The sequence below is a fragment of the Mytilus trossulus genome, chromosome 7 (genome assembly GCF_036588685.1).
Source record: "Mytilus trossulus isolate FHL-02 chromosome 7, PNRI_Mtr1.1.1.hap1, whole genome shotgun sequence".
Lineage (NCBI taxonomy): Eukaryota > Metazoa > Mollusca > Bivalvia > Mytilida > Mytilidae > Mytilus > Mytilus trossulus.
This window is the reverse complement of record NC_086379.1, coordinates 61597788-61609472: the sequence shown is the minus strand read 5'-3', so window position 1 is coordinate 61609472 and position 11685 is coordinate 61597788. Positions and strand designations below refer to the sequence as shown.

General features: G+C 31.3%; 1 protein-coding gene across 1 annotated transcript; it reads left to right on the top strand.

The window, feature by feature from the left end:
• Window positions 1–363: 363 nt before the first annotated feature.
• Window positions 364–5791, top strand: LOC134725481 (pituitary homeobox x-like). The gene is made up of 3 exons (XM_063589329.1): window positions 364–873; window positions 3359–3564; window positions 4793–5791. The coding sequence occupies exons 1-3, from the start codon at window positions 672–674 to the stop codon at window positions 5318–5320; spliced, it is 936 nt and encodes a 311-aa protein (XP_063445399.1). The 5' UTR covers window positions 364–671; the 3' UTR covers window positions 5321–5791.
• The last annotated feature ends 5894 nt before the right edge of the window (window positions 5792–11685 follow it).

Here is an 11685-nt window from a genome sequence, read left to right as displayed (position 1 = left end):
TTTGTTATTATAACTTAATATTATTATAATATTTATTGTAAATTTTATCCAAATCTTAAATAAAAATATGTAAAGTATTACAAAATTTCACTGATCCGTAAAATTCAATACACGTGAAGAAGGATAATTATTGAGTGAAACTGAATTATCAAATTATAAACAAATCTTCCATGAATTCTTCAATATTATGCCCTTAGAGATTCATATTTAAATTAGCGCGTGGCTAATGACAATAAGGCTCTTCAGGGATTGGCTGGCTTACTTTCTAAAGACAGTAGCCATTGCTTTTCTATTTGTGACGTCACGAACAAGCACATGCCCATAAGGCGAAGCAAGGGGGTATATATTCATGATTGATATGGTTCTTGCTATATCAAGTTTGATAAGCAGTCTTTATATATTCACAAATCTTTCTTACATTGGGGAGTTAAAAGTTATCAGTTTAAAACTTTGTTACAGTTACATTATGGTATGATCCACAGTGTTGAAATTTGATAGGAGAATTAGAGTCTAGCAAGATAATACTGTCGGAGTGAGATCAATGGGACTTTATCTTTAAACAGATACTTACTAAAAGTGATTTTCATTCATTCAAAATATTTTAAAATTGTTATTTCTGGTCCTGAGAGGATAAGAAGACAATAGTGTTTATATTACAATAAACGGACTCTATGAGCGAACATATATCACTAGAAGAATTCGTAGCCAGTGTTCATAATCAAGATTCCAAGATGACCATGCATCATTTAGAAACCGTACCAACAGGCTCCACAGAATCATCATTAACTGTACCTCACAGTACACATAATACACATGCTACAATGCTGGAGTCTCCAAGCTCAACAGAAAGTTCATTGGATAAAGGCCATTCTGGTAAGAAACTTAAATAATGTTAGGATAAATTTTATGAGATTACAAACGGTTTTGTAAATTATAATAAATACACCTCTTAAGTAAAATAAAATAAAATATCAAAAATAAATTTATATAGCTGTGCATAATGATAAAAATACTTTCAGACATTAGAATATTTCAGATAGTATGTGAAAAATATCTAATATATAACTTTGAAATTATTTCTATCTTCTTACACTTTGATGCATGCTATTTGATTTTACTTTTTTAAGTGGGGAATAAATCATTTAAACAAGATATAATACCAGACTCTCTAAGCACAGCACGGTCCTTGTGAGTCTTTTGCAATAAAATTTGATGGATTTTAAAGACATAAGTGCGACCTTTGTCTTGTCAAGTACGTTTGAAGAGGACTTTTTGAATGACGCTTGTCAATTCCTTACTGAAAAATAAGTTTCATTTATTATTGCAGTGCCATGTAGTACTTTAGTTCGACTTTTCTTTTACTATTAATAATGCATGATTTTATTAATATTTTAAGAATAATTGTAAAAATATATTAAATTTATGCCTCTTCAATTTTATTAATTTTAAAATTATCCTAGACGTTTTATTTCTGGGGGTATTTTACTATTACATACTAAAGTATGTTTGAGATGCTGTTGAATATGTGTATTCTCAGAAGCTCTTTGGTGCCATGCTTTCAAGTGAATAAATATTTCTATTAAATGAAGCTAATTTGCGGTTTATTTCACACGGTTAAGCCCGTACAACATGGTTTTTTTTCTATTCTTTTAAATTATACGTTTAAAATATGTTACAAAATCTCAAAACAGGTACAAAATTTATTTTTACAAATATTAAGAAACATAATTTATTAGCAACTAAACAATTAAACTTTACACAACAAAGTTATTTGCATGTATGGTTATACTGTGTATGTATTATTCGACCACATATAATGTATAATTAAAAAGGTTAAAGATAAAAACATAGCATTCATGCTGACACAATAGAAAAGGTTAAGTTTATGAAAGGTAGCTGACTTCTTAATAGATTTAACCAGCTCTGTCGAGTAACATGACACCTACAAATAGCGATTAACATCGCTCTTTATTAATTTTAATGTTGGTAAACTAAAAAAGCAATGGTGTTCATGTTGTACAATGTTTTTATTTTGATTCCAAATGCTAATTCCGTCAAGAAAAAAATTGCAAAAGTGCTTAAATGAATTTCTTGCATACGGCTAATTTAGACTGTCTTGCCCACTATTTAAATGCAATTATTACTTGTTTCCTTTATCCATGGGTGACAATTTATCTTTTTTAAAGAAATCTTCACAAGATCAAATGTTCTATTTTAATATATCTTGCTAATGTCTGCATGTTGCAATTAAGAAGAAAGTATTTCAAAGATATTTAAATTTACATCAAATTACTCAAGTAGTTTCGCAGTAGGGTTAGATGTTTTTGACAAGTACTTTTTAGAAAAGCCACTTGCCTCCATAAATTCCTAGGTCGATGAATAGTAAAGGCGCCCGGGTTCATAGTATATTACTTTTAAGTGTACATATCTCTGTATTAAATCTAACGAAGAGGAATGAAATAAACTCTTGAAAATTGGTGAAATTCGTTTGTTTTCATTATTGATGTCAGAGTATGATAGCTTTGCCCTATCTGTTAGTTATTGAGATCACGATTTTTGGTCCAAATTGTTCATTTGTATTTTATTTTAGCAATGTCAGTCTTTTTTCAAGTATCGGGATTATGTAGAATATGATATTAATGTTATTGAATTACGTTTCAATTACAATTAATGTCACTGACTAATTTGCTATTGGAGTATCAGTCCGTCTCAATTGCATGTCAAATATATGTGTCTTTTTATCCCATAGTTTACACATAATTTAAATGGGGTTTTCAAATAATTTATGTAAATGAACTATTAACTATGTGTTTTGTTGTCTTTAAATGTGTGGAATTTTAAACAATCTCTATTTAGTTAAAACTTTCAAATGTAGTAAATTATTTAATTCTATTTAATAAGAATGATTTATAGGCGTATGAATTGAATTTTGTTCTTCAAATTCTTAAATAAAACTATAAACCCTTTAAATAAATTTACTTTATCTTCAAATTAAAACGGATTACTTAAGTGTTAAATGAACTTTGTTTTATTTTGTTATTCGATTTGACCGAAAATACATTAAATTACAAAATGTTTGAATTTGTAAATTTTCGAAGTATTCTGGTGTAAATATTTGCTCATGCACGTTCCTTGTGTTTTTTCCTGTTGGAAGTGTCAGACACTTTGAAAAAGCGATAACAAATTAAATATAATATATATTTCTAGACATGATACATATTTGGACAATTTTGACAATCTTTTAGATCGAGACCGACATATTTTTATACACCACTCTTAGACAACGCCGATCTTTTTTTAAACATCTTATATTCGCATTTAAAACATTAAACTCATTCATTATTTTTTTTCCCAACAGAATCTCTTGATAGTTCCAAGTTGAAATGTGAAGATAGCGGATCGGAAGATGATAAAAAGAAAAAGAGACAGCGGCGACAGAGAACCCATTTTACTAGTCAGCAATTACAAGAACTAGAAGCCACCTTCGCCAGGAATCGTTATCCAGACATGGCTACCAGGGAGGAAATCTCTGCCTGGACAAACTTAACAGAAGCTCGAGTCCGAGTAAGTTTTCTTTTTATTCAAATAATATTAAGTATAACATGTTTGGTAATATAAGATTCGAAATTAAAAAGTATTTTAGAGTTCTGCGAGGTCTCATAAAACACCCTTTTCACAAATTTGTACAGTAATTTTAACCAACAAATTTTTCACATGCGCGTTTTCATTCGGAATATAAAAACATTTACAAATTGTTTCTATCATAATAAAGTAAAAAATGGGTAATTTCAAGACAGGTTTTTATCTGTAATTCTTGTAGTATTTATTGCAAAGAAACAACAAATTACAGTTAATAGTTGATGACTTATGATTTTCCTATCCAGAAATCTGTTCAATCTGACACGTTTTGTAATTTGCTAATAACCGTATCAGTTTATCTTGATGTATTTGATTTAAGATACACAAATAATTACATAAGGTGTTAGAAAAGTTATCAGCATTCAAATGCATTGATAGGAGGGGGTGAGAAGTTTATACAATAAATTTTATCACATTATAACGGATAGTTTTCAAGTGCCATGTTAAACTTCCCACCCCTAATTTGTTACCGCAGCTTTCTGTCAGATTTGATCAAGATACAGAAATTTGAGCTTTTTTTTATACGATTTCACTGATTTCGGGAGTTAATTTTCCTCCTGAAATAGTTTTTTAAATTACACTCCGAAGAAAAAATGAATTATTTATATGATTTCTGTTTTTAAAACTAGATTTTTAATAAGCTTTCAGAGTGACTGAAAACATGAATAAATAAACCAAAAATTGAAAACTTTACACTCACTTACAATATTCTTCTTGATAATAATTTATTAATATGGGAGTTTTAATATTTGATTTGAACAATATACCACTTATCTGTGCTAATAAGCTTGATATACAGTAGCTATCCTTTATAAAGCTTAATTAGTTTTCTAAATTGACTGTAAATTTACACAATAAATTTTTATAAATTTCTTACGGAGAATTAATAGCTAATATCCAAGTTTATGATTTAATAAAGTAGGAGATCTCTACCGTTTCCAAACAGACTTCCCTTATATAATGGCCACTAATCAAACAACATATGACGTTTTCAAAACGATATTGAATTTTCTACAGATAAATGTTTAACTGATATAAAAATTTTATCTTTTTATATGTCTGACATAGACTGGACATATCCATTAACATGTAATTAGTAAATTTATTTTGTTGACAGAATTCATGACATTCAATATTTATTCTTACATTGTAGGTCTGGTTCAAGAACAGGAGAGCAAAATGGAGAAAAAGGGAAAGAAACATTGATACATTCAAAACTGGATTTGGATCTCAATTCACAGGACTTATGCAGACACCGTTTGACGATTCTATCTACAATGGATACACGAATCCAAATTACTGGGCTACAAAAGTTCCCAGCCCACTAGGCGCAAAATCATTTCCATGGGGACTGAACTCTGTTAATCCTCATTTGTCTTCCGTAGTTTCTACACAACCAATGTGTTTCTCTTCGCCATCCAGCATGTCAAACAGTATCAGCAATGCTATGGTGCAAAATGTTCAAAATGTACCAACGAATATGGGTGCCACAGGTGCACCGTGTCCATATGGACCACCTGGTGCCCAGTATTTATACACAGCAAATAGAGACCAGTGTTCAAGTAGTATCGCTTCTCTTAGACTAAGAGCTAAACAACATTCGACATTCGGTTATCCTCCACGACAGCCATCTTTGTCTGCATGTCAATATGCTACAGTAGGAAATGGAAGTGTCGTTTGATAAATATAACATTGAAATATATACAATTGACATGAACTGGATCTTCGGTTTACACATCAAGACTATCAGTAGATGGACAATGAACTGGTTCCTTGCGTATCTTGCCACGATTTACTAAGACACTGCCAGTTATAGATGTAAGAATGGTTTGTCGGAATAATAGTACATGCAAATGACTTTATTTGGAGACATGTGTATTCGATGTTTGAACAAAATGTATATATATGTTGACAACACGTGTAAACAGCAGTTGTTAGAACTACATGTATACACATATTTATTGTTTTGTTAATATGATATAGAGTAAATTGTCTAGTCTAGTCCAAGAGCAATATGTTTGCAACATTTCATCTATCATAGTGCTTTTGCTGCCCTCTCGCAGTAACTACAATATAAACTTGAGAATTTTGATGAGAAATCTTAATTCTTTGAAATATGTTGTTCATAATAAAATATCAAAAATATATTAAATTGAAGTTTTAGTTTTAATTTCGCCTAAATGAGATAAACTATTCCACGATTTTTTACACGCATTCTCTTGTAGTATTTTATTTGTCCATTGGATTTATTACAAAGTTGTCATTCAAACAAAATTAAACTCAATGGAACACAGTTGTAAAATTACAACGCTCCCTAAAAATACAAAAGCAAAACAAAAAACACAATAAAACATAAGAAATTTTGTGAAGAGTTATGGAGCGCAATATTACTCCTACCTTTTCTGTTTGTTTTCTTTTTATTGTGTACACTTTCCCTGATGTATTTAGCAGATTTGGTACATGAGTAAACAGAAATAGAAGAAATTGAATAATAGCTATACATAAAATTGAGAAAATGGGGATAAATGTGTCAAGGAGACAACAACCCGACCATAGAGCAGACAACATCAGAAGGCCACCCACATGTCTTCAATGCAGCGAGAAATTCCCGCACCCGGAGGCGTCCTTCAGCTGGCCCCTAAACAAATATATATACTAGTTCAGTGATAATGAACGCCATACTAAACTCCAAATTGTACACAAGATGCTAAAATTAGAAATAATAAACTATGCATGCATATTTTTATAATATAGTCCGACATTCCCGTGGGTCAATTATTTTTTTCGCCACCTCTTTCGCCAAAACTTTATATTTTTCGCCATTTTATTATTTTTTTCGCCAAGTTAAATTAAATATGTAAATGGGACAGCAAACCAACAATATATACATATAACCACTCATGTTAGAACAACAGGTCGAAATATATACTATTAGGCAATAGGCAAATTTCCATACTATATATTTTTCAAGCTCCGAATCACCTGCCAGTGGGTTTTTTTCAAAAACAAGTTGAATAAATTAAACAGAGATTTCAGTATCCGCTTGTTATTCTATCAAACTTTAATTCAAGAAATAACTTTTATAAAACACGTACAGATATGATTAAATACAAGAATTGAAGCAGGACCTGATTTGGGATAGGCACATGTGGATTGGTTTCTTGTCGAGAGTTGTCTCATTTGGCAATGATACCACGTCTTTTTATACATATACTTGTGACGGGATTAACCCAATGCTGTATTGATCGCTACCCCTTTCTATTTAAAATCAATGTGTGAACTAACGAAAGGTACATACAAAAAACAAACAAAGAAAGCACAGCAAAAGTTTAAATATCAAGACGGATAACAAGACAACAAAACCAAAAAGCACAAAATCTATAACGGCAAATATATCGTACAAAAGAAAGCTAGTATGTATTGTCAATGCAAGGTTAGAGTACAGAACCAGTCGGTATTAAATAATGCTGTCAATTCAAAAAAAGATTTCTAAGCACCACACTAGCCTTTACACAGCAACGAACAAGAAAGGACGACACAATGTTTTGGAATGCATAAATAGTACATGTACAAAATTGTAATGCAGAAAAGATAGAACTAGGTAGTCTTGCTCCAAACTATCAAACGAACGAATTGGCGTTCATCACCATCCGTAAAAAAAAGAGGAACATCTGCAATGATTATTCCACAAAATTTTAACTATAACATATCAATACATGTACATCTATGAAATCAAAAATAAAACGAAGGAAAACAATTACCAAACTTGTTAGCTTGATCGACAGGTGGCCAATCCTTATAGATAATATAGATATGTAGCTACTCCATAGGGTGGAAAAACTACATACTATTATTTAAATGCACTGAATACACATTTGTTTCTTATTTAAACGACTCATAAAGTCCACAATGCAATATAAAGAATATCTCTCTGGTCGATTTGGAAGTAACTTTTCAAACCTTTCAAACTCCAAAATAGCACCTTCAACTTTCTTCAGCACTGCTTTCTTGCAATATAATCAGTACTTTGCTTAGTCCATTAATCACAATTTCAAAGTACGTTTTCAATTCATTTTTTTTTATGAATCACCTTATATGGTCATCAAATACAAAGATTTGCTCCACCAATAATTAAATCTATTCTAAATTGTGTGTTACTGAACAAACATATTGCAGATCAGGTCCTTTTGTCCTTTTCTGTTAACCTTTTGCTTTTCTTTTTTTTTTTTTCGTGTGGGAAATTTTTATCTTTTTATTTTTGTTTTCTCCAGTTGACCATTTGTTTGTGGTTTTTATTTATTTGTTTGTTTGTTTGTTTTTCATATATTTGGGTTGTTTCTGTTAACCAGCGCTACACGATCTTGTTTACTAGTATAAATTTATTATGTAGTTGACTGTCCCATATAAACTTCTTATCTTCTAAAATCACTACAGTCTTGTCCATTCCCAGCATATTTAATTATATGAAACTGGCATTCTGTCGTTTATTTGTCTGAATAAAATAAAGTTATGTGGTATGATTGCAAATGAGCCTGTTATTCAACAGCGACCAAATGACTAAAGTGTTTGCTTCGTTTTTATTTTCAGTTGCTTAGTCTCATTTGTTTTTTTCTGTACGCTCTCTCTTATAACCATTATGACTATTGGTAAAAGAAATTCTGCTGATACATTAAATATGCAGAAAATTATTTGTTTCTGAATTTTTATTAAATAGAAGAAAATAGAAAAAAAACCATGATTTTGCCATACAAAACAAATTCAAAACATAGCGGATTTAGCTTAATGCACCATTCGCGCATTTCGAAAATAATGATAATCATGCTTACACTATATACAATAAGGAAATAACAGAAATACCTACCATTCATTGGTCATTTGTTCGAACTTTATATCATGTGGTTAGTGGTTTTAGCCTTGTTTATTAGTTGTGAGTGGGTTTGAACTAGCTATCAGATAACTGCGAGTACTCTCAGATCTGTGCATTGTGTCTTTTTGTGTCGAGATGTATACGTACTCGGCCACGTCCACTTGTATTTTTGTTCATCTGATGAGTTAAAGCCTTTTTAACTGATATTTATAGTTCTTTCTTATGTTGTACTGTTATACCACTGTCCAAGGTTAGGGGGAGGGTTGGAATCCCGCTAACATGTTTAACCCCGCCACATTATTTATGTATGTGCCTGTCCCAAGTCAGGAGCCTGTAATTCAGTGGTTGTTTGTTTATGTGCTACATATTTGTTTTTCGTTCATTTTTTACATAAATAAGGCCGTTAGTTTTCTCGTTTGAATTGTTATACATTGTCTTATCGGGGTCTTTTATAGCTGACTATGCGGTATGGGCTTTGCTCCCTGTTGAAGGCCGTACGGTGACATATAGTTGTTAATGTCTGTGCCGGTCATTTTGGTCTTTTGTGGATAGTTGTCTCATTGGCAATCATACCACATCTTCTTTTTTATATACTCGACTATTACCAGAAGGCATATATATAAAGTGTGTAGTTTGGCACCACCTATTACATCTTTGTAATATTGGCCACTGGAACTTGCAAACTTACCTCAATACATTAACAGTATCAGAATGCATGTTGAAAGTCATACAGTTTTAAGCAGCAAGAAATTAAATCAGCTTGTACCCAATAAACTGTCAAATGAGCTCGGAAGTTTTGAGTGCTTTATAATCCACACTGAAATAGAATTGTGTGTTATGTGTTGGTATTTAAAGACGCTTATACTAGTATATTATTTTAGAACATATTTTTTTTCCTTTTTATTTATTATTTTATTTCCCTTAGTGTGTATTGTTGATATTTGTTTTTCCTATCTTTATCTTAGTTACAGAGAAACAATTTCTCGTTCCAACTTATGTCACTGTTTGATTTTGAATTAAGAAAATTCGTTGAAATACAGTTAATAGATTGGCGTCATTTTTTCGATATGTCCAAGTTTACAAAATCTATTGAAGCGCTCTCTTGTTAGAGAATGGTAGTCATATGAAGTTATATATTTCCAGAGTGATATATCTTGGCTAGTCCTAAAAAAAAATTAAAAAAGGAAGATATTAATGGTAGTTAAAGTTAATATAGAAAAGAAGATGTGGTATGATTGCCAATGAGACAACTATCCACAAAAGACCAAAATGACACACACATTAACAACTATAGGTCACCGTACGGCCTTCAACAATGAGCAAAGCCCGTAAAGACATGGACACTCCAGTATGATATATATAATTGTTATGCATGCTGGCTTCTCAGTGTGTAGGGGCTCACATACCAAGCCATATATTCCCATTGCCTGGGGACCTAGGGCATATAAAACACTGATAGGGTATACGAGCCCATATCCCAGAATATAAGCTTCTGAATAACATATGATATTCAAGTTCAAGGCATGGCGTTTTGGTTTTTGATTTTTTTCACACATAATTAACAATCAATATTTATCAGACTTCTTTAAAAGGTAAAATAACAAAATACCGAAATCCGAGGAAAATTCTTAAAGGAAGATTTCTTATCATATGGCAAACACATCAAACGAGTGTAAAACAATTATCATATTTCTTGGCACAAACATTTATATTGTTGTGATATTTTGCTTGATATTACTTTACCCATTCCAAACGTTTAGAACAAAACGCATACCCTTTCTGTACATGGGCGGAGAGGTAACATATTTGTCAATTTATGTGTTCAATCGTTTATGGATTTCTAATTCAAGAATCTATTTTTACTTTCTCTCAGTATAATGTCTTTGTATATCGCATATATTTTGTTCGATTGAGATATACCTTCTAGTCTAGACGCTTCATCTAAATGTAATAAAAATATGTAACAAATGAAATAAATGTTTATAATATACTTTGATTTGAATTGGGTATGTGATTGTTAATGAATAGCAGCTAGAACACAATTACTTTGGATATGTTTCTACGTTTTCATATGTTTACCGGTAACAGCAAACATGTCAGATGTAGAATATTTAGATTATATTTATTAACCTGTCGACTTTCAGCTTAAGTTGACCATTTTATGTGTCCATCTATAAACATACATTTGTTCTTCTGAAGATATACTTACATTGACAGTCAATCAAGAATCAAGAATAAAACATTTCTTAGAGATTTCTTTTAAACCTGTCCACATGAATGACGACACTTTTCAGTGATCAATGTCGTCATTACTGTAACCGCTTATCACCTTATGACCAGGCAGTCAACGCAAAAAAATAATGGACGTGACTGATATTAAAAGCGCCATTCAGTTCATTTATAATAGTTCACAATTAAAACTGCTGATTCTGAAGTAGAGATCTACACCAACTGAAACTGCTTTGGCTCTATGCTGTCCGCTGAAACATATCGTCCCTTTGCTATTACGTATAGTTCAACAACACAAATACCGTCAGATACAATTGTGATAAATTTCAGATTTATAGACTTCAAAACAAATTGTTAATAAAAAGTAAACTGATCACAAAAATACTAAACTCCGAGAATAATTCAAAACGGAAAGTCCAAAACGGCAAAATTAAATGATAAAACACATCAAACAAATGGACAACAACTCTCATAATTCCTGACTTGGTACTTTAAGAAATGTTAAAACTCTTGCACTTGAGAACTCTAAATGTGAATTTTATTAATGCACGCATCGTTGTACTGTCATACATTGAAGTGAGGTTTAGCGCTATAAAACCAGGTTCAATCCATGTCATTTTCTACATTTGAAAATGCTTGTAATCATGATTATGTAAAATGCTGAATAGTAATTTTCGGAAAATGTTAAGTTAATTATCGATTGGAATCATCTCCTTCCTATATAGAAACATCTGCTTCATCTTCTACAATATGCGTTAGCATTCATAAATAAAACGAATAGAGAGGTACAATAATGGGTTATGACAACTGGACCCACTGACATAACTCTCGAATTTTTTGTTTTGGTGTTGTTGTTTTTTTTCTGTTCGTACATCTGTCTTATGGTTTTTGAATTTCCTTTTTCCAGTTTCTCATTTTCTTCTGTTGTTTGCAATTAATTCAGATTGCGT

What these genes read in the sequence shown, in the direction of transcription:
- LOC134725481 (XM_063589329.1), top strand. Translation starts at nt 672, where the DNA reads ATGAGCGAACATATATCACTAGAAGAATTCGTAGCCAGTGTTCATAAT. An exon ending in ATTGGATAAAGGCCATTCTG is followed by an intron (nt 874 to 3,358) that starts GTAAGAAACTTA and finishes TTTTCCCAACAG; the next exon opens with AATCTCTTGATAGTTCCAAG. An exon ending in TAACAGAAGCTCGAGTCCGA is followed by an intron (nt 3,565 to 4,792) that starts GTAAGTTTTCTT and finishes CTTACATTGTAG; the next exon opens with GTCTGGTTCAAGAACAGGAG.